We start from the raw sequence: 23,683 nt of genomic DNA, 5'->3' as shown, positions 1-23,683 counted from the left end.
TATTTCCCAATTTTTCTACCAGCCCTCTTTAGGCCATGAGGCACAGCAGCTCAAGCTGCTGTGTAAGATGTTAAAAAAAATTGACAAAGCCAATAGATGTTACATTAGCAAAACCTATTGGTTTTGCCACTGCTTGTTAAGACGTTAGGTGTTATTTAGCCTTCCTTTGGGAAAGTAGTGAATTTTCTCTGATATTCTTTTGGCCACTATACTCAGCCTCTTTGGTGTTTTAACTACTGTGAGAAGTTGTCCTGGTATATGATGCTCACTAGTTCTAGTGATCACCTTGTACCATGCCAAGCAACCCTTATGATGATTGGTTGTAAGTCAACCTTATAGACCAGCTATCCTAGTGGTAGCATGGACAAAGCAGTCGTAGGCTAAACTCTGTAAAGGCATGTGAAGCAAGCTGTTTTACCATACACAATTCCCTTGAAAACCAAATGAAAGGACACCACACAGATATATATTGAAAATATATATAGATTTATTTCTACAAATATCCCCTATACTCTTTATGAGCACAGAAGCAAATGCATTAAAACAAAACACAGTTTAAATACACAAAAGTTGCACAATATGGATGAGCCCTAGGGGCCACCTAAACCATATACTAAAATAGTGGTATAAGAACCACTATGGGGAAAGTGAAGAGGCCTAGGGCCTGGGGAATCACTGGAGCTGTTCAGGACTAACAGTGATGAAGTCGGGAAAGGCCAGCGGGACTCGGGTGCAGTGCTCAAAGTGCACGCATGCACCAATGTTAAGTCAATGGTGCGTAAAAGTTACAAAGTTAGTGTTTTAGGAACCTTCCGATGGACCTACAAGGATAAAACTTTAGACACAGGTACGAGAGGTGTATACCAGGGTGGGAACATCGGCGTTGCTGAGTTACCTCACCCACAGGAAGCGGGTGCACAGGTGCGAAGTAGTGTCGGGTTTCGTCACGCAGGTCGATGGTGCTTGGAGCTGAAGATGCTGCAGGCGGGTCGTCGAGGAGAGTTCCGGTGGATCCGAGGGTGGATCTGAAGAGGTGAAGACCTGAAAGCAGAGGGGACAGTGTTCAAAGTCACTAGCCAGTGACTACCGTGGAACCAGGAAGGAACCAGGCAATGTCGGGTGCAAACAGGTGAAGAAGTGAAGATTGTCTCTGTAGCCGCGTGGACACGAAGAGGTCAAGGATGTCCAGGCATTGGTCATGAACTGTCCCACAAAGGCTCTAGCTGATGGCGGTGTTGGCTTCTTGATCGGAGCAAACAGGCCTTGGCTAATGCAAGCCACGCAGGAATCGATACAAGCTTATCACTCGGACCAGCAAAGTCAGAGCGGGTGCTCCTTTTTAGGGGAGAAAGGGCCAGTCTGGAGCAACCAGACCAGCGGTGCAAATCGTAGTTTTCGTCGCCAAGATGGCCGCTAGCCACGTGGCAAGTGGCCGGGATGGCGCGTCAAGTGGCAAAGTGCAAAAGGGCCCCACGCAGATCGTGGAGATGCTTGGGGGCTGATCTTCGGTGAAAATGCTGCACGGTGTTAAGGCTTCTCAAACCCCAAAGCACAGCATCAAGGGTGCCTCAGGTGCTGCCCAGTCAGCTTTTTGAGAGTCTTCCGAGATGTCCGGTCCCACGTCTCTCAGTGCCTCCACGGGTCCCTTCTTTGCAGGGACTGTGGATTGGGCTCTGAGATGTCTGGGAGTCTGGGTCTCGTTGGGCTCTGGGCTCCGGCTCCGGCAGGAGGCGGCGGCAAAGCAGATGTCGAGTTGCTGGTTGGTGCATGTATTCACAGGGTGGTCACTCCTTGGCCACAAGGGAGATTCTCTTCAGTCTTCTGTGCAGCAGAATGTCGAAGTCCAGTCTTCTTCTTAGTTTCAAGTCGAGTTCAGGATGATCTGAAGTCTTGGGACACAGCTCCTACTCTTATTCCAAATCTAGGGGCCGGATTACCTGCTAGGTCCCTCCTCTGGGTGGGACCAGGAAGGGGGGTGGTTACACCCCCTTTCCTTTGTCCAGTTTCGCGCCAAGACTGGGGCTGGAGAGCCCCAGCACCGGTTTGAACTGGCATATGCACAGGGACACCTTGTGTGCCCCAGGCATGTCTGATTCTATTCAGGCCTGTCCTACCCAATACACAAAACCCTGTCTGGGGTGGTGCTAGCACCTCCCAAGGCAGGAAAAACTTTGTCCAAGCCTCCCTTGCTGGAAGGACTCCCAGCAGCAGGAGGTCAGACTTGTTTCTGTGGTGGCAGCATCCATTTTGTGATGCTGAGGCTCTGTTTAACTTTAACCGGGGTTCAGGTTAGGTACATGTCGTATCCCTCTAGAAGGGTGGAATGCTAACCCCGTCACCAGAACTGGCGAGGGGGTAGTATTCCAATTCGTATGACACCTTACTCGACATGTTTTGATAAAGCCAAACCAAAGATAGCATTTAACCGCGAGGTTCATAATGCACTTAAGAGTATATGGTATGGCAGTATCATGGAACAGCTAAAGGAATTGGTTCCGAAAGCTGCAGACAGGCTCAGCTCATGCCAGAGCACCATCTCACATATTTCCAAGCACTCTGCCTCCAGGATTGATGAGGCCTTCCGTAGGAGTGGCTGATAGGAACATATGTGTCCATTTTGGGTTAGGTATAGGCATACTACACCTAAGTAAGGGGTGATTACACCGACTTACCCCAGCTGAGTGATCAGCCAGTTGTGTCAAATATGGAGGCCAGGCCAGGGGTGGCACAATACGTGCTGCAGCCCCGGGTAGGCCTTGGAAGCACCTATGCCCTGGGTACCTGGGGTACACAGTTACAGGGGCCAATGAGGTGAACCAGTTCCAATTTCGTAATGCACCTAAAGTGCATTGTCATCAATTTAGAGAGAGAACAGCAGGCTGTGGGTCTGATTAGCAGGCCCACAGCCACATTAAGTCATAAACCAGTGAAGCAAAAAGCAAAAATTTGGGGTGACCTTAGGATAGCAGACCCTACTCTCCTACAACTACTTCTAAAGAATAACCGTAAATTTTTAACTTTCGTAATTGTCCACCTTCCATGCTTACTTTGTCATCAAATATAGAAAATCAAGTAAAGAAGAAAAAAATGTGATGAAAGAACGCATAATTGTAATTTTATGATTATTTTCAAGCGTTGATATGCTTCTGCCCAATGCCAGCTCATGAGTATACCGCAGCCGGACGGGAGAAGTAGGAAGAGAACCATTGAGCAAAATGTGCAGCCGGATGACGTATTTCCTCTAGCGGGCCACCTCTACATTTGAATTGGTGGCTATTTTCGGTGAGTTCGATTCCCTTGGGAACCAATCACGGTGCAGCAAGCATTCTTTGTTTTGTGACAGCACACAAGTTTTGCCCAATTAAGGGCCCAATTTACAAAGGCAAACTTATACTTTTATGTAAGTTTACTACTTTTCAGTGTTCACAAAGGTAAACTTAGACCACAAGTTTAACTTCACTACTTTTCGGTATTCACAAAGGTAAACTTAGACAAAAAATCTAACATCACTACTTTTCTAACTTTGCTAGTAGTACTTACCTTTGTGAATACTAAAAAGTAATAAAGTTAGACTTTTTGGACTTACTTTACCTTTGTGAATCAGGCCCAGGATCTGGTACTCCTGACTCCCAACATGTGGGCGGAGCCAAAGCCTCTCTCCCAGGGATTACCACATAATTGTCGGGCGACAGCTGAGCTGGTAAGCCGAACCCTAAAAGCGCGCTTTTCAAATCTTCGCTTTTCCCCTCTAGCTGGCGGTTTACCTTTCCCTCTCCGTCAGCGCTGGGGCCGGTTCACACTCTATGAGACCTATAACATGACATAATATTCACATTAGATGGTGGTCACGTAAGCAGTGGCAATGTCAGCTGTAACCTCTGTGCTCCTGAAAAGTGACTGGAAAAAATCATTCCTCACCTTGCTAGTATCTCACATATGATCTAGATCCAGAAGTTAAAAGCCACCGATTTCTCCTTGGGAATATAACCGATTTCTAAAAAAAACCTGCCTGTGGCTCATAATTTAGAAGTACTATTTTGCCAGCAGGATTTTGCATATTAACCGCATGCGCGCTAGCGGTTTTCCCGCTGCGCGCTGCGTGCTGCGTGCTGCGTTTTTTAAAAACACGCGTTATATGACGAGCTCAGTTCGTCATCAGCGTACGACAGGCGCTGCTGATGACGAGCTGAGCTCGTCATCAGCGTCGAAGGGGTTAAAACCTACTTTAAAAAAAAACTATCTATGGACATAATAGCATTGACAAGATGTGTTTAATCTATTAAAAGAAAATGCACTTTAATTTATCAATGAATAGCACAAGGTTATTAGTGAAGCACAAATCCTTGTGCAGAGACCTTTCAAACAAAAAGAATAAAAATATTATATATATTGCAATGATCATTTAAATATGGCAGCATAGATTTTTTTTTATTCAGCTTGAGCTTCTCCATTTAATATTGAATGATGCAGTTTATCCATCACTTAACCCTGTGCTTGGTTTGCAGAATCCCATGTTCCTCGTCTCATTGGCTTTCACCGGGTACTGCGCGATCCCCTTCCTGACCAATCGTAGCTCGGAACCGAGATGGAGAACTCCTTCCAAAGTTGGCCATCTTACACCCTGGGAGCCCGAACCTGGTGCTTCCTCCTCACAGGTGAGTGGATATGAACTCAGCATGAGGAGCAGATGAAAGTAGTTTTGACAGTTAGAGCTAACGAGACATGGGCTGCACAGAGGCCCCTCTGCGGAGACTCGGGGCCCGATTCACAAAGGTACTTAAGTGTGATAAAGTTACGAGTGCTTACTCTCAGCACTCGGGGCCCGATTCACAAAGGTACTTAAGTGTGGTAAAGTTACGAGTGCGCACTCTCAGCACTCGGGCCCAATTCACAAAGGTACTTAAGTGTGGTAAAGTTACGAGTGCGCACTCTCAGCACTCGGGGACCGATTCACAAAGATACTTAAGTGTGGTAAAGTTACGAGTGCGCACTCTCAGCACTCGGGGCCCGATTTACAAAGGTACTTAAGTGTGGTAAAGTTATGAGTGCTCACTCTCAGCACTCGGGGCCTGATTCACAAAGGTACTTAAGTGTGGTAAAGTTACGAGTGCGCACTCTCAGCACTCGGGGCCCGATTCAGAAAGGTACTTAAGTGTGGTAAAGTTATGAGTGCGTACTCTCAGCACTCGGGGCCTGATTCTCAAAGGTTCTTAAGTGTGGTAAAGTTACGAGTGCGCACTCTCAGCACTTGGGGGCCCGATTTACAAAGGTACTTAAGTGTGGTAAAGTTACGAGTGCGCACTCTCAGCACTCGGGGCCCGATTCACAAAGGTCCTTAAGTGTGGTAAAGTTACGAGTGCGCACTCTCAGCACTTGGGGGCCCGATTTACAAAGGTACTTAAGTGTGGTAAAGTTACGAGTGCTCACTCTCAGCACCCGGGGCCCGATTCACAAAGGTACTTAAGTGTGGTAAAGTTACGAGTGCGCACTCTCAGCACTTTGGGGCCCGATTTACAAAGGTACTTAAGTGTGGTAAAGTTACGAGTGCTCACTCTCAGCACTCGGGGACCGATTCACAAAGATACTTAAGTGTGGTAAAGTTACGAGTGCGCACTCTCAGCACTCGGGGCCCGATTCACAAAGGTACTTAAGTGTGGTAAAGTTATGAGTGCTCACTCTCAGCACTCGGGGCCTGATTCACAAAGGTACTTAAGTGTGGTAAAGTTACGAGTGCGCACTCTCAGCACTCGGGCCCGATTCAGAAAGGTACTTAAGTGTGGTAAAGTTATGAGTGCGTACTCTCAGCACTCGGGGCCTGATTCTCAAAGGTTCTTAAGTGTGGTAAAGTTACGAGTGCGCACTCTCAGCACTTGGGGGCCCGATTTAAAAAGGTACTTAAGTGTGGTAAAGTTACGAGTGCGCACTCTCAGCACTCGGGGCCCGATTCACAAAGGTCCTTAAGTGTGGTAAAGTTACGAGTGCGCACTCTCAGCACTTGGGGGCCCGATTTACAAAGGTACTTAAGTGTGGTAAAGTTACGAGTGCTCACTCTCAGCACCCGGGGCCCGATTCACAAAGGTACTTAAGTGTGGTAAAGTTACGAGTGCGCACTCTCAGCACTTTGGGGCCTGATTTACAAAGGTACTTAAGTGTGGTAAAGTTACGAGTGCTCACTCTCAGCACTCGGGGCCCGATTCACAAAGGTACTTAAGTGTGGTAAAGTTACGAGTGCGCACTCTCAGCACTTGGGGGCCCGATTTACAAAGGTACTTAAGTGTGGTAAAGTTACGAGTGCTCACTCTCAGCACTCGGGGCCCGATTCACAAAGGTACTTAAGTGTGGTAAAGTTACGAGTGCACACTCTCAGCACTTGGGGGCCAGATTTACAAAGGTACTTAAGTGTGGTACAGTTACGAGTGCTCACTCTCAGCACTCGGGGCCCGATTCACAAAGGTACTTAAGTGTGGTAAAGTTACAAGTGCACACTCTCAGCACTTGGGGGCCAGATTTACAAAGGTACTTAAGTGTGGTAAAGTTACGAGTGCTCACTCTCAGCACTCGGGGCCCGATTCACAAAGGTACTTAAGTGTGGTAAAGTTACGAGTGCGCACTCTCAGCACTTGGGGGCCCGATTTACAAAGGTACTTAAGTGTGGTAACGTTACGAGTGCTCACTCTCAGCACCCGGGGCCCGATTCACAAAGGTACTTAAGTGTGGTAAAGTTACGAGTGCGCACTCTCAGCACTTGGGGGCCCGATTTATAAAGGTACTTAAGTGTGGTAAAGTTACGAGTGCGCACTCTCAGCACTCAGGGCCCGATTCACAAAGGTACTTAAGTGTGGTAAAGTTACGAGTGCTCACTCTCAGCACTTGGGGGCCCGATTTACAAAGGTACTTAAGTGTGGTAAAGTTACGAGTGCGCACTCTCAGCACTCAGGGCAGATTCTCTGCATGGTGCATTCTGCCCCGAGTGAGGAGATTCCCCCGCGGGTGCAGATACTCTACCCTCGAAACTTTACTCCACCCTCGTAACTTTACTACACATGGGTATCTTTGTGAATCGGTCCCTCAGTGAGATGTACATCCTTGACACGCACTGTGCCCATTATGAGCATCCACAGCGAGTAATAACTCAACAGCCCTTCAATCAATCAATCAATCAGGGGGTTAATAAAGCGCGCTACTCACCCGTGAGGATCTCAAGGCGCTGGGGGGGTGCGGTTCAGCTCCGGATCAGCCGAAGGGCCAGGTCTTGAGGCTCTTCCTGAAGGTGTGCAGGGTGGGGGAACGTCTGATGTTGACTGGGAGTTCATTCCAGGTCTTTGCTGCAACGTAGTAGAAGGCGTCACCGCCTGCACTGGTTCTACGGATGCGTGGAGTCTCTGCTAGGGTGAGGTTGGCGGAGCGGAGGTGCATTTTGGGTACATGGAAGGAGACTCTTTCGTTGACATATTTGGGTTTGATGTTGTAGAGGGATTTGTAGTTGTGGGTGAGTAGCTTGAAGGTTACCCTCTTCTCAATGGGGAGCCAGTGGAGGTCTTGTAGGTGTGGGGTCTTGTGTTCATGTCGAGCTGTTCCGAGGATGAGTCTGGCTGCGGTGTTCAGGATCGTTTGAAGCCTATGTAGCAGGGTTTTGTTGATTCCTGCATAGAGGGCGTTGCCGCAGTCTAGTCTGCTTGTTACCAGTGCGTGGGTGACGGTCTTTCTGCACTCGTGAGGGATCCGCTTGAAAGTCTTTCGGAGGATGCAGAGAGAGTTGAAACAGGTTGAGGTGATGGCGTTGATCTGGTGGGTCATGGTGAGGGATGAGTCTAGTATGATGCAGAGGATCCTGGCATGGACTTTTGGCGTGGGTGGGTTTCCGTGAGCAGGGGGCCACCAGGTGTTGTCCCAGGCGGTGGAGGAGGGTTCAAAGACGAGGACCTCGGTCTTCTCCAAGTTCAGGTTTAGGCAGCGGTCGCTCATCCAGGCTGTGACATCTTTCATTTGTTCTTGGAAGCAGAGTCTGGTGTCTTCGGAATTTTTTGTGAGAGGGAGGATGAGCTGGGTGTCGTCGGCATAAGATACTATGCTGAGCCCATGCTGTCTGACGATGTCGGCGAGGGGGGGCATGTAGATGTTGAAAAGCGTGGGGCTGAGCCACTAATTCTGATCATTCTATGGATGAATAAAAACACGTTAAAAGTACTTTCAAAATGGTAAAATCCCTGGCGAGCTCTAACTCAGCTCAACAACCAGGAAGGCCTGGCAATAACCATAGTCCTTGTCAGGGTGAGCCAGTAAGGTCACCAATTTAACTTGTGCTTAACCCTCTGGTAGCTTGGCACAAAAGCTTTCAGGCTTAAAACTTAGAGGCCCTGTGTAAAGTATGTATACAGAACACAAACAGTAATAAAGTGAAAACACAAAACAACAGAAATCCCAAACCAAATTATAGAAATAGAGTATATTTTAATTTAAAAAATGACATCAAAATTAATTAGGTCTTTGCATTTGAACAGGAGTTATCAATTTTTAAGTTTTAAGTGTAAAATACCGCCTAAAAGATCAAAACACCAAATGTGGGTACCTGGTTGCAATTCGAAAGTTAAGCCCGACCGCGAGGGAGCGCGGTTTGGCTACACAGGGTGGATTGGGCCCTGTCTCAGCTTAATTTCTGAGTTACAAGAACTTTTGAAGAAAAGTTCCTCAGAAAGTAGAGTTCAGCAGGGCAAGGCAGCCGGCGGTGTCTGAGGAGGAGGCGTCCTAGTCAGGGAGCCTCTGGTCAGCATTGTGGTGAAGATTTCTACCTTCTGACTTTGTTACTTTGTTGGAAGTCAAAAATCTCCAGCGGGTTGAAGCTGCAGGCTCCACAAGGTCAGATACCTTCGCTGAAAGGTCCAGAAGAACAGGATTTGCTGCTGCTGAGAAGAACATAGCGGGAGCTACCGCAAAGTCCGGTCAACCGGCAATGCACCCTGGGCAGATCGAATGGTAGGTTGGCCCAAGTCTTATGTTGGTTCTCCTGAAACATTTTGGTGCAACATTCCCAACTTTTATGGTTAGTCAGGAGCAGCACTTTCAACACGACTCCTAAGGGTTCAGAACTGGTATTAGGACTGCTCATATCAACACTCCTCTCTCCCCTAAACAGGGAAATATTGGTTCATCCCCAATAGGCATTTTTAATTTGCTTATAAGGCCCTAGTAAAGTAGTAATGCAGGTACCCAGGGCCTGTAAATTAAATGCTACTAGTGAGTCTGCAGCGCCCACTCGAGCAGCCCTTTAACCATGTTTCATGACTGCCATTGCAGAGCCTGTGTGTACAGTTTACGCTGCCATGTCGCCTAGCAAAATAAACCTTTTGCCAGGCCCAAACCATCCCTTTTTATACATATAAGTCACTCTGAAGGTAGTCCGTGGCCAGCCCAGAGGGCAGGTTGCAATGTATTTAAAAGGTAGGATGTGGTTTTAGGTTTTACATGTTCTGGTAGTAAAAAACTCTCACATTTGTTTTTCACAATTGCAAAGGCTAGATCTCCCAAAGAATAACGTTGGGATTACCTTATTACATTTTATAACTGTAATTTCCAATTGGGAAGAGCTAAACCCTTCAAGTCTGGTGTCTCTGGAATCACAATTCAAAATCCAAACTTATGGTGAAGTTGGATTATAGAATTCAGAAAATGGTACTTTTAGAAATGTGGCATTTTCTTTCTTTAGCCTTGGGGTGTCTGTAGCCTGCTCTGATCACAAGACTGTTGGGACTTTGTGTTTTCCTCATAGACAGCCACTCACAATGGGATCTTAGGTGTGTCTCAATGGGCCATCTCTGGCAGGATAGGAGAGAGGAGCAGGGCACAGTCTCACTTATTCTTGACTTGACTAGGCTGTGTCCTGTTCAGACAGAAAGGACTACATATCCCCTGTAGAGACTGGAGCCAGGGCAGGAAAGGAGGACATCTGTGCACATCAAAGGCATGTCTTTAAAGTCTACCCACTTCAAGGGCACCACTGGGTATAAGTACTGGACCTAAGACAACACCGCTTGAGTAAACTTCTGGACCTCTGGATGTTCTCCCAGGAAGAAGGACTGCTGTGTTGCGGATGGACTGCCACTCCGCTGGACTCCTGCTTTGCTCTGCTGTGCTGATTTGCTACCTGATGTCCTCTTTCCTGAGGGAGAAGGACTGGACCTGCATTACTTGACCCCAGGACCCAGAGTGAATCCAAAGGCTAATTGGCTAGACTCCTGATCTGAAGCCCCAGAGACATAACAGGCTTCCAACGCCTGCACCTGGACTCTGCCATCTGTGAGTCTACCCGGCCAAGTGGTTCCACCCCAGTCCTGGACTCTTGGAAGGGGGCGAAGGTACTTGCCAGTAGAAATGATGCATCTTCTCTGCTCACCAACGCATCCCCTAGAAGAACCAACGCATCACTGCTTCTGAGTGGATTGGACGTGTCACAAAAGACTCGCATCGCCGATGTCTCCCACATCTTTAGATCAACGCATCAACTCTTTTCTTGGCGCGAGCTCCTCGCTTCCCTGTCGATGGCGTCCTCAACGATGCACCTCTGCAGTTTCACCGCTCATTGAGACCGACGCATCCTTATCATCGGACTTCACTTTGACAGGATCCTCAATGTTGATGCATCAGGACCTCTCAACAAAGCCTCGTCGCATCTCGGAACCGATGCATCTCGGAACCGACGTATCGCCTCAGCTGCGTGACATATCTTCAACGTGAATCCATGCAAAGCTCCGCAACCAGGATTTGAGGTACTCTGTTTAGCTGCCCAATGCTGGGTCCCAGCGATTGTTCTTGCTCCATCTCAGTCGGAATGATCTTGTAACTTTGTCCCGGTCCAGCGTGACCAGATATCCCCAATAGTGCTCTGTGCTTTTTGGTGCTATTTTTCAATATAAACTTTAAAAATCAATATCTCTGGTTCTACTAATTGGATTTTTGTCATTTTGGTGTTGTTTTATTTTATAAAGTCAGATCTATTTCTTTCTAAAGTATTGCTCAGATACTTTGCATACTGTCTCTAAAGTTAAGCCTGACTGTTCTGTACCAAGCTACCAGTGGGTGAGCACAGGTTAATTTAGGGTTTGCCTGTCTTTACCCTGACTAGGATTGCGGTCGTTGCTTGACCAGGGCGTCCACCCCAGTCAACCAACAACCCAATTTCTAACAAGAGTAAAACATTTTCTATGACTGTTTATGCTCACATTGGTACTGTTTTAAAAAGCTACTAGAAAACAAATATATTGAACATACATAAGTGAAAGAAATTAATTGAAAAGGCAATTCATTAAACATAAAATGTGCTGAGAAAATGTAAACTGAATGGATTTAGGGGCAGTGTTAACATGGTGGTTGAGGTTCACATTAACATTAGGAATGACAGAGGATGAAAGTTAGAGGCAGGGCCAGGCAAAGGCTTAAGCTTCATGCTTTAGGTACACATTAGGATTAGGGAGCGGTTCCAGAACACACTCGTTGAAACACCAAAACTGTTGAATTATCCACCTTCGCACCCTCTCCATTTCCCTGCCTCAATTAAAGGTGTGAAAACTGCTTCACCATCATATGAAACTCTTCAGTTCTCTGTACCATGCATGCTTACCCTTGTTCATGTTCAGAAAAAATGTAGGTCGCTGTTTTGGATTACTCTTATCACTTTGGGCCGGAGTGCCCCCTTCCTCGCCGGTGGCATGTGTGCCAAAGGTGTTTTTTGTGTACCCTGGGCTGTGGCACAGGCAGCCCGCATAGGTATCTGTGCCTGCATTTCAGAAGCCTTCCTTCTATGTGACACAGATGTAATGTGCAAGCGGATGGCTTGGATCTGGTCTGATACCAAAGCCTCTATCCTTTGCTCAGAAAAGAAGTGATCCTTCATCCAGGATTGGGCTCTTCTCCAGAATGACACCCTAATTCCCTCAGGAAATGAAGGCCCTCCAGGGCAACTCGATGAAAGAGCTGTGAGCAGCCAGAATCTGATGCATCTCTGGCTAGAGGACCTGATGGCAGAGGATGACGTAGAAGCAAGGATGGCCCTTTCACAGGTATCAAGAGAAAGAAGCAAAAGTCTTACTTCTCCAGTAGGTGGAATCAGTAGTTGTAGCCGCTGTTTATAAGATGCAGAGTGAGCCAGAGTGGATGGCATGATATTCAGTGGGCAACAGGTAGTCGCAATGCCAAGCACTGAGGCTTACAGTTCCTTGGAGCACCATGAAACAAGGGGCTTCTTAGAGGGAAGGTCCATCCAGTGACCTCTCCCTTATAGATGGGTGGACTCTGAGGTTCGGCATCCAGTGACCTCCCCTATAGATGGGTGGACTCTGAGGCCAGTAGATCCAGTGACCTCCCCTATAGATGGGTGGACTCTCGGGCCAGTAGATCCAGTGACCTCCTCTATAGATGGGTGGACTCTGAGGCCAGTAGATCCAGTGACCTCCCCTATAGATGGGTTTACTCTCAGGCCAGAAGATCCAGTGACCTCCCCTATAGATGGGTGGACTCTCAGGCCAGTAGATCCAGTGACCTCCCCTATAGATGGGTGGACTCTGATGTTCAGCATCCAGTGACCTCCCCTATAGATGGGTGGACTCTCAGGCCAGTAGATCCAGTGACCTCCCCTATAGATGGGTGGACTCTCAGGCCAGTAGATCCAGTGACCTCCTCTATAGATAGCTGGACTCTCAGGCCAGTAGATCCAGTGACCCCCCCTATAGATGGGTGGACTCTCAGGCCAGTAGATCCAGTGACTTCCTCTATAGATGGGTGGACTCTCAGGCCAGAAGATCCAGTGACTTCCTCTATAGATGGGTTTACTCTCAGGCCAGTAGATCCAGTGACATCCCCTATAGATGGGTTTACTCTCAGGCCAGTAGATCCAGTGACATCCCCTATAGATGGGTTTACTCTCGGGCCAGTAGATCCAGTGACCTCCTCTATAGATGGGTGGACTCTCAGGCCAGTAGATCCAGTGACCTCCCCTATAGATGGGTGGACTCTCAGGACAGTAGATCCAGTGACCTCCTCTATAGATAGGTGGACTCTCAGGCCAGTAGATCCAGTGACCTCCCCTATATATGGGTGGACTCTGATGTTCAGCATCCAGTGACCTCCCCTATAGATGGGTGGACTCTCAGGCCAGTAGATCCAGTGACCTCCCCTATAGATGGGTGGACTCTGATGTTCAGCATCCAGTGACCTCCCCTATAGATGGGTTTACTCTCAGGCCAGTAGATCCAGTGACCTCCCCTATAGATGGGTTTACTCTCGGGCCAGTAGATCCAGTGGCCTCCTCTATAGACGGGTGGACTCTCAGGCCAGTAGATCCAGTGACCTCCCCTATAGACGGGTGGACTCTCAGGCCAGTAGATCCAGTGACCTCCCCTATAGATGGGTGGACTCTGATGTTCAGCATCCAGTGACCTCCCCTATAGACGGGTAGACTCTCTGGCCAGTAGATCTAGTGACCTCCCCTACAGACGGGTGGACTCTCAGGCCAGAAGATCCAGTGACATCCCCTATAGATGGGCGCACTCTGGTCTCTGTGACTGGGGACGAGAGCAGATCTGAAGTTTGTGGATCCTTCTCCGTGGCAGTGGTCACCCTCCTTGGCGTTCCTCAATCCTGCCTATGATGGTCATAAAAGGAGCCTAGAGTTTGAGATGCGGGCAGAATCCCTGACACCACTGGCCTTACGGAACTCAAGGGGCATGACGGCTTCCTTGTCGTTGAGGAGAGAATTAGTCTATATATTCTACGGGTAATGCAATCCCCACTGGGCCCACCAGGGGATCTCCTAAAAAGACCATCCTCACACCAGCATGAGAATGACATTTCACCTCAGAAACCTGAATATGTTTAGAAGGGCGGCCATATTTCCTAGGCAAGAGGTCTTGTATCCTGAGCGCTCTGTATATGTCTAACCCATGATCACCGCAAACTCTGTCTGGGCGGTCCGGAAGTCTATCTCTGCATCTGACTTATCTAGAAAGGCTGGACACAGGTTAATCTCAAATCCTCAATCACATCTCACAAGGGGGGTGTGTCCACCTCAGGTACTCAGGTGCCGGGGGGAGGGGTCCTCTACTTTCTTCTTACTGTTTATTTTGCATTTGCATGTATCCTTAGATCTAAACATCTCATGTGTCCTACCTTGATGTCTGTCCCCAGACGTGAGTAAGCTTCCATCACCTACTGTACTCCATTTCAGCCTTCCTAGGTTTTGGGGTCCACGTCTCGACGACACCGATATCCATCAAGCTGGTCCCGGAGTCGCCCATGGTTGGAGGAGAGGTGGTTCTGACCCCTTCATACGACGGCCCAAGATACAACGTGCACTGGTACAGAGCTGCAGGAAACAATCTATATTATAAGAATGCCATCATGGCCTATAATCCAGAATTCAATCTCACACACTTTGGATACAACTTCTCTAGCCGAGAGACCGTATATGGGGACGGATCCTTAAAGATCACAAACCTTACAATCAGAGACACGGGGAGCTACACAGTGGAGATCATAACCCCTTCTGACCCCGCTCAAGCCACAGTCCAGTTAACAGTCTCAGGTAAGTGTTTGTGCAGCACTCTCTCTCTCTCTGTCTCTGACTCTCTCTCTCTCTCTCTCTCTGACTCAAACTTCTGAAAGAATAGAAAAGTTGGGGCACTCTTGGAAGCCCCTATTGGTGACCAGTGAGCTGTAGGAATGGACGCCTCACTCCCTAGAAGAACTGGAGCCGAACCACTGCTCCATTCTGCTGCCCTAAAGGTGGTGCCCTGGGGAGAAGAACAGCTCCAATCTGCTGGCCTTCTTGAGATGGGCGGGTAGGAAGTCAGAGCTGCGCTTCCACCCATGGGGGTGCACTGGGGAGCAGAAGACATCCATTCTGCTGCTCCTTTGGGGTTGGGCTGGAAGGAGAGGCCACATTCTACTGTCCTAAAGGCGGCACACTGGTTTGAAGCACAGCTCCATTCTTGGGGTGGGCTGGGGGGAAGGACAGCATCATCCTACACCCCTCTGAGAGGTGGGCTAGGAGGAAGGATAGAACCATTCTGTATATCTCTTGGGGGTGCACTGGGGTGAAGAACAGCTCCATTCTGGTGTCCACTTGGGGGGGGGGGCTAGATGGAAGGATAACCCCATCCTGTGTATCTCCTGGGGGTGAGTTGGGATGAAGAACAGCTCCATTCTGCTGTCCTCTGGGGCTGGGCTGGAGGGAGAGCAGCTGCCTTTGTCTGGACTCCTGGGGATGGGAAGAAAGGACAGCACCATTCGCTGGGGGGGGCTGGGAGGAAGCAGCGCTCCATTCTACTGTGGAGGGACTGGGAGGAATGATGGCTCCACTTGGTAGGTGGCCTGGGGTGGGTAGAAGGACAACGCCTTTTTGCTTGTGTGGGGGGGGGGGCTGGTAGCAAGGACAGCTCCATTTGGTTGGCCTTTTGGGGCTGGACTGGGAATAAGGTTAAACGCCAGCCTGCTATGGGTGGGCTTGGAGGAAGCACAGCTCCAATTGGCTGATTGCCTGGTGTGGGAAGAAGGACAGCACCATTCTGCTGGGGGTGGGCTGGGAGGAGGGACAGCTCAGAGCTGCTGGGGTGGGCTGGGAAGAGGGACAGCTCAGAGCTACTGGGGGTGAGCTGGGAGGAGGGACAGCTCAGAGCTGCTGGGGGTGAGCTGGGAGGAGGGACAGCTCAAAGCTACTGGGGGTGAGCTGGGAAGAGGGGCAGTTCAGAGCTGCTGGGGGTGAGCTGGGAGGAGGGACATCTCAGAGCTGCTGGGGGTGAGCTGGGAGGAGGGACAGCTCAGAGCTGCTGGGGTGAGCTGGGAGTAGGGACAGCTCAGAGCTGCTGGGGGTGAGCTGGGAGGAGGGACAGCTCAGAGCTGCTGGGGTGAGCTGGGAAGAGGGGCGGCTCAGAGCTGCTGGGGGTGGGCTGAGAGGAGGGACAGCTCAGAGCTGCTGGGGGAGAGCTGGGAGGAGGGACAGCTCAGAGCTGCTGGGGGTGAGCTGGGAGGAGGGACAGCTCAGAGCTGCTGGGGGTGTTCTGGGAGGAGGGACAGCTCAGAGCTGCTGGGGGTGTGCTGGGAGGAGGCACAGCTCAAAGCTGATGGGGTGGGAAGAGGAACAGCACCATTCTGCTGGGGGTGGGCTGGTTTGAGGGACAGCTCAGAGCTGCTGGGGTGAGCTGGGAGGAGGGACAGCTCAGAACTGCTGGGGGTGGGCTGGGAAGAGGGGCAGTTCAGAGCTGCTGGGGGTGAGCTGGGAGGAGGGACATCTCAGAGCTGCTGGGGGTGAGCTGGGAGGAGGGACAGCTCAGAGCTGCTGGGGGTGAGCTGGGAGGAGGGACAGCTCAGAGCTGCTGGGGGTGAGCTGGGAGGAGGGACAGCTCAGAGCTGCTGGGGTGAGCTGGGAAGAGGGGCGGCTCAGAGCTGCTGGGGAGGGCTGGGAAGAGGGACAGCTCAGAGCTGCTGGGGTGAGCTGGGAAGAGGGGCGGCTCAGAGCTGCTGGGGAGGGCTGGGAAGAGGGACATCTCAGAGCTGCTGGGGTGAGCTGGGAAGAGGGACAGCTCAGAGCTGCTGGGGAGAGCTGGGAGGAGGGACAGCTCAGAGCTGCTGGGGAGAGCTGGGAGGAGGGACAGCTCAGAGCTGCTGGAGTGGGCTGGGAGGAGGGACAGCTCAGAGCTGCTTGAGTGGGCTGGGAAGAGGGACAGCTCAGAGCTGCTGGGGGTGGGCTGAGAGGAGGGACAGCTCAGAGCTGCTGGGGGTCAGCTGGGAAGAGGGGTGGCTCAGAGCTGCTGGGGAGGGCTGGGAAGAGGGGTGGCTCAGAGCTGCTGGGGTGAGCTGGGAGGAGGGACAGCTCAGAGCTGCTGGGGAGGGCTGGGAAGAGGGACAGCTCAGAGCTGCTGGGGGAGGGCTGGGAGGAGGGCCAGCTCAGAGCTGCTTGAGTGGGCTGGGAGGAGGGACAGCTCAGAGCTGCTGGGGAGGGCTGGGAAGAGGGACAGCTTAGAGATGCTGGGGGAGGGCTGTGAGCTGATTATTGTCTTAATTGAACTGATTTAGTGCTTCAAATTCATCTAACCTGCTTCTCAAACTCTTTTACAGTTTGATTCTCCAGTCATCTTCTGATCCAGAGTATGAGGGTGTGGCCAACCCCTCCTGCACCCTCAGCCACCTGCGCTGTCACCCAAGGGGCTTCCATCTTGTCGGTGTTTACCAGATCTGGCTGTTTGCTCCATTCCAGGCTACAAAGATTGTCTTTCTCACTGAAGCCTGTCTTGACTCTGCCATCCTCAGACTTCTCCTACTGCCTTGTCTCTTGTTTGGCTCTTAACTCTGTCATGCATCCCTTTGTTAGGAGCTGGCTGGACAGTGCAGCTGTGGCCAGGCAATGACGTGCCCATCACTAGAGAGGGTCGTTGGCTCCGCCCACATGTTGGAAGCCAGGAGTACATGTTTTGATTGGGCAGAAGGTTTTGGCTTCCTCAAAAAACAAGCATGTACAATGCAACGGTTTTGCCTTTGCCAAAGTTAGAGCTATTGGCATTGTAAATGAGAACATTTTTATTTGTGTGTCTATCGCATCACCACAGCATCACTCAGCATCACCACAGCATCACTCGTCGCCACCACAGCATCACTCAGCGCCACCCCAGCATCAATCTGCGCAACCATTCAACAACAACTGGTTCAAATATGTTCTCTCAATGTTTCAAGCTTTATTTCAAATGTCACAAAAAAATGTTAATATTTCACTTCTGTTCTTGGATTTTTGTCACAATAAAATACATTGAACATAATCTTCACAAAAGTTATTTACAAAAGTTTAAGCTATTGCCATTATAAATTACAATAACTTTTATTTAAGTATTAATTATTTAAAAAAACAAAAGCAATTGTTAATTGTAATATCAATACATCTAAGTCACGTAAATACAACACCTATTGCATTACAAATGATATAGGTGTCACATTTGCGAAAGTTATAACTATTGGCATTGTAAATGACAAAGCTTTTAATTTCCCTATTTTCAAAACCAACACATAAATAAAAAATGTGTCATTTACAAGACCAATAGCTCAAACTTTCCTAAAGCGAGACCTATTGCATTGCTTGTTTTCTTAGGAGTTTGTTTTAAGGAGCAGGGGAAGATATAATGAGGGGGCAGAAATGTCAGAAGAGAGGGCTGCAGTGTTTATGTTGTGCACTAACAGGCGACATTACAAATAATGCATCTTGATTATGTTGCTAAAAGCTTTAGACAAAGGAGGATATATGCCCTAATGGCTACATCTCCGGCTTTGCCACCTTGAGACCAGTAGCTTATTCTCACGGATTTTCCTCAACTAAGCTGGGTCATCCTTGACCTATCATAATTTACACCTTAGTCAGCAATCTTGTCTCTACAGACATAGGGGCCCTTAGAAACAAAAAAAAAATCACATTTTAAGCATTTTTTACAAACAGGTCAAATGTCATTAGTATTTCCTCAAAAGGAGATAATACTTTCATGAAACCGGTACAGTTAGAACCCGTAAATATATATAAAATGTGCCAAATAAGATCTGTAATATTTGTTGAGCTAAAAGCAACAAAATGTTAATTTGGTGAGGAGTTAACATATTTTATAAACCAGGGCTCTCAAATGTTATAAAATATCAACTTGACCAAGAGGCGAGATGCTTTAAAAACCTACTTGACGTGTAAAAAAATGGGTTTGGTATACAAGTAAAACACATTTGGTTTTTTTCGTCCTATCATATCACTGAAGGGACACGAGATAGTGTCGGACAGCTGAGGCACACGATAGCTAAAAGTGTGCCTGTTTTTTTTCAGCCGTAGACCAGCTAAGGTCTTATGTCCTGCAACTAATCAATACAGTAAAGCTCCTCCTGTTTCATTACATGTCAGAGAATGTATGCATATATAAAGGTATCATCCACGAATGGAGGACAAAATTATGTGACATGTGGCAAAATAATGCAGCAAGATAGGACATTCAGCGGAACACTGCGCCAGTATTATGTTGCCATTTTACCACATAAACAGCAGAGTCTGCAAAAGACACTCCGTATTTGTACCAGATTAGCACCCAAATACAGTGAGGGGAGGGGGGTGAGGAGCTCACGCACAAAAGCAACGAGGGGGGGAGGGGGAGGAGCTCACGTACACAAGCAACGAGGGGGGGGGAAGCTGAGGCGCTCACTCACCCAAGCAACGAGGGGGGGAGGGAGAGGAGCTCACGCACATAAGAAACGAGGGGGGAAGGGTGAGGAGCTCACACACACAATCAACGAGGGGGGGAGGCAGCGTCTGGTTCTCGCGCTGCCCTCGGGCCACGAGTGTTTATCTCGGCCGTAGGCACAAAGGTCAGCTCGCATACGGCCCAACCATCCAACACTCTGGGTGGTTGGCAGAAAAATATTTCTAAGCCAGACACTATAGCTCATTCACCCAGAACAATTTACTGTAAGGCGAAGAAGCTGGCAAACAGTCTTATTCAAAAGAATAGTCACAAGAAAAACAAATATAAAGGCCTGGTGCCGACATCCGACTCGAGCGTTCGTTCACGCTGGGCAGACTTGTTTTTCTGAGGAAAAGTCGATTCCTCCGGGACAGGGATGTGATGCAGTGGTCTCCAGGCCGTCTCTCATTGGTTCCCTCAATCCCCCTCTCTCCTTTTTCTCAACACCCGTTCACCTCCCCCATCGCTCGTAGAAGCGACAGGACCAGTGGATTCCATCTCATTTATGCAGAAAGCGAAATCAGGTTGAAAGTGAAACACAATAACAGCGAACTGAATTTTTCAACTTTTTTTTCCCTAAATGATAGTTTGATCACGGGCGAAAGCCACCATCGAGAAACAAACCCTACGCCAGCCGAGGGTGTCAGGCCCCTGAAGTCTTCGATCGAGCCATGCCCCAGAGGTCGAGTGCAGAGAAGGGTGCCTAAGGGATACTCTTCTCACCTAATCTCTAGAAAACAACTCGCCTGTTTCTTCAATATCACAACAGATAAAGGGACGCTCGTTAGTACTTGCACAAACACTGTTTAAAGAGCATGCAGTCAGAACACTTTACGAGGTAGGCGACTCCACGGCCACTTAGTGAAAGGGGCGATTTCCCGTGGCATCTCGAAAGACTAGGCGGCCTACAAGCTGCACTGTAAACTGGCAGCAGCAAGTGGAGCCTACAGAATGCTTCACAACGGGCACAGTACATGGCGTAAGGTTTGCACACTACAAGGGCACTGCCCGGTAGTAGTGGTACTTGTGAAAAAAGTGAGAGTTTGTGCCAGGTACAACTACGAAAAAAAGAGCTGAGTGAAAGGGCCCCGCATGCCTTCGGGTTATATTCCCGCACAGACGCCGGCATAAAAAACCTTCCACCGTCTGCCGGTAGTGAGACTGGCACAGGGTTTGGGCTGCACTCTTGGCATCCAAGTTCGCTTGCTGGCAGGAGGGGGCCCAACGAAAGACAAAGTGAAACGCTGGCTCTGTCCGAGAGTCGAGACTGGGATGTTTGGTTGCGTTGCCGACCTCGAGTGTACAAACAATGAGTCTACCCTCAAGCGACTGAATTCGGCAGATTGCAAAGGAAGCCAGCACCGGAAATTTTAAGTTTGTCTTACCAGCTATGAGGTGACGCGCTGGTCTCAGACCCCTCAATTCATCCTGCGACATCTGTTACGAAAGCGAAGAGTTACGCAAACGTGAGAAAAGAAACTTGGGGAACGTGAAAGGGTGTACTCAGAATCGCCGAGGTTAATGGTGGGGAAAGGAGGTGACGACGAAAGGGGCGGGACTTAAAAAAAGACCCAGAAACGCCCCCGAATCGCGTCGTGATGGGGGAAAGAGTGATTGACAACCATGTCTTCCAATGGCTAGCCTCCATTTATGGAGCTAGCCAATGGCAGAAGGGGCAGGTTCAAGTCCCCAATACTGAGATAACATTAAATTTTACCTGCGCGAGCACTGCTGCGCAGTGCCACGGCCAGGCGAAACCTAAAAATTTTACACTCTCGCAGCTGTGATCATTTTGTTTATTTATTCAGCTATTCATAAAGGGGGTGGTGATGGACAGAGTATCTGAATTAAGCAGAACACTCCTACCCAGTCAATAGATGACACATGAACAAATTGAGTGCTTTAGACTTAACAATTCTGTCCTAGAGTAGCACATCTTACCGCAAAAATACCAGTTGAGGGAACAATAAGTCTGGCGCCTGGCGCTGCCTTAGCCCGGACGGGCGCAGACGGGCAGCTCTTTGGCGGGTCTTCGGCGGAGCTGCGCGCGATCGCTGCGCGCTCGTGTTACTGCGAGGGCTAAATAGCCCAGAGGAAGTGAAGCACTAGAGCGCTAACCGCTCTTCGTGCAGGCCGACCGGAAGTACCTGCAGGCCCCCACGATGAGTAGCAGGGAGCCGGCTCCGGCAGTGAGGCTGGTCAGTAATGGCGTGTGGTGCAGGGGGGTATTGAATTTTTAAAAAAGCACACGAAAATACACAGATTCACCACAAAGTACAATATACAATTTAAAACAGAGCGCTGTAAAAGCTCTAACTACCAAGCCAATTCTTTACTGAAAAGAAAACAAGCTTCCAGGGACCGGTTTCTGGCATTACAGCCGTCTTCGGCCCGGCTTGCTTAAGTCCTGATGGTGCATTGAGCAAGGAACTCACATCTGAGCATAAACGATTCACAAAGGGGGTGGTGATGGACAGAGTATCTGAATTAAGCAGAACACTCCTACCCAGTCAATAGATCAGGGCTTGATCCATCACCGTTTTTTAGCTCACTGCACCATCCCAGCTCAGAACCTGGCTACATGCAAATTAGTCTGACCCTGGCTCAGTGCATCATGGGAACAGGGCAGACCAAACTACCAAGCCAATTCTTTACTGGAAAGGAAACAAGCTTCCGGGGACCGGTTTCTGGCATTACAGCCGTCTTCGGCCCGGCTTGCTTGAATCCTGATGGTGCAGTGAGCAAGGGACTCACATCTGAGCATACCCTTCCACACTTGTGGTGGCCAAAACGATTCATAAAGGGGGTGGTGATGGACAGAGTATCTGAATTAAGCAGAACACTCCTACTCAGTCAATAGATCAGGGCTTGATCCATCACCGTTTTTTAGCTCACTGCACCATCCCAGCTCAGAACCTGGCTACATGCAAATTAGTCTGACCCTGGCCCAGTGCATCATGGGAACAGGGCAGACCAAACTACCAAACCAATTCTTTACTGGAAAGGAAACAAGCTTCCGGGGATCGGTTTCTGGCATTACAGCCGTCTTCGGCCCGGCTTGCTTGAATCCTGATGGTGCAGTGAGCAAGGGACTCACATCTGAGCATACCCTTCCACACTTGTGGTGGCCAAAACGATTCATAAAGGGGGTGGTGATGGACAGAGTATCTGAATTAAGCAGAACACTCCTACCCAGTCAATAGATGAGGGCTTGATCCATCACAGTTTTTTAGCTCACTGCACCATCCCAGCTCAGAACCGGGCTACATGCAAATTAGTCTGACCCTGGCCCAGTGCATCATGGGAACAGGGCAGACCAAACTGTTATGTTATGTTATGTTATGGTGGTTTGTATAGCGCTCGGCTGCCCCAGCCAAGGGGCGTCCCGGCGCTGTGAACAGACCAATTGCAGAGAGATTAGAGGCGCGGAAGTATAGAAACAGTTATTGAAAGAGATGAGTTTTGATGGCCTTTCTGAAGGTCAAAAGGTCCTGCATGCCACGGATAGATTCCGGAAGGTTGTTCCAAAGCTTGGCAGCTAGGAAGCTAAAGGATCGACCGCCTACTCTAGCCAGTCTGGTTCGAGGGACGATTGCGAGATGTTGTCCCTCTGAGCGCAGCGACCTCCTAGGAGTATACTCCGCCAGGAGGGGGCACAGCATAGGGGGAGAGGCGGTTTTAAGGATCTTGAAGGCTAAACACAGTGCCTTGAACTGGATCCTTTTACCCACCGGGAGCCAGTGCAATTTTCTCAAGGCTCCGGCCACCGAGGAGTGGCGAGGGAGACCTACCAGCGCCCTGGCAGCCGCATTCTGGACTCTCTGTAGTCTGGATGTTTCGGCAAGGTTCGCCCCCAATAAAAGAGAGTTCGCATAGTCCAGTCTTGAAAGGATGGTCGCCTGAACAATTAGCTGACGGGTGCGACAGTCGAAAAACCTCAAAATAGGTCTGAGGTTACGTAAGATGCCGAAGCAAGTGGCAGCCACCTTTTTAGTATGGTGAGTGAACTTCAGTGCCGAGTCCACCCAGACTCCCAGATTTTTAGCGCATTCCTTAGGCTTAGGAGGTTGGCCCAAGACGTCAGGCCACCAACTATCTCCCCAGGACGTGGTGTTTTTCCCCAGGAGCAGTATCTCTGTTTTCCCCGCGTTGAGTTGGAGAAAATTCGCCGTCATCCAGTTAGTGATGTCAGTGAGGGCCTGTTTGAAGTGATGAGCCTCCAGACCACTGTTGTCATTAAGAGCCACCACCAACTGGGTGTCGTCAGCGTAGGACACCAGTGCTAGTCCGTTCCTTCTAGCCACCTCTGCAAGAGGGCGGACATAGACATTGAACTGGGTGGGGCTCAGGGAGGAACCTTGCGGCACTCCCTGACCGATGTTATGCTCCTTAGAGATGTAGGGGGGTGGAGACTCTAAAAGACCTGTTGGAAAGAAAGT

At 49.4% G+C, this 23,683-nt stretch overlaps 1 protein-coding gene across 3 annotated transcripts in view; it reads left to right on the top strand.

Annotated features, from left to right (window-relative positions):
- The window catches only part of LOC144767938 (cell adhesion molecule CEACAM4-like), a 76,592-nt gene extending 58,794 nt beyond the window's left edge, over nucleotides 1-17,798 (top strand). For all 3 annotated transcript variants that reach the window (XM_078651281.1, XM_078651280.1, XM_078651282.1), the window contains exons 2-4: nucleotides 4,506-4,655; nucleotides 14,216-14,572; nucleotides 17,104-17,798. In XM_078651281.1, coding sequence (XP_078507407.1) covers nucleotides 4,586-4,655; nucleotides 14,216-14,572; nucleotides 17,104-17,108 — 432 coding nt within the window. In that variant the 5' untranslated portion in view covers nucleotides 4,506-4,585 and the 3' untranslated portion in view covers nucleotides 17,109-17,798. The remainder of the gene's footprint in view (nucleotides 1-4,505; nucleotides 4,656-14,215; nucleotides 14,573-17,103) is intronic.
- The last annotated feature ends 5,885 nt before the right edge of the window (nucleotides 17,799-23,683 follow it).

Source organism: Lissotriton helveticus, chromosome 7, assembly GCF_964261635.1.
Source record: "Lissotriton helveticus chromosome 7, aLisHel1.1, whole genome shotgun sequence".
Classification (NCBI taxonomy): domain Eukaryota; kingdom Metazoa; phylum Chordata; class Amphibia; order Caudata; family Salamandridae; genus Lissotriton; species Lissotriton helveticus.
The sequence above is the reverse complement of the archived record's forward strand: the minus strand, read 5'-3'. Positions and strand labels throughout refer to the sequence as shown.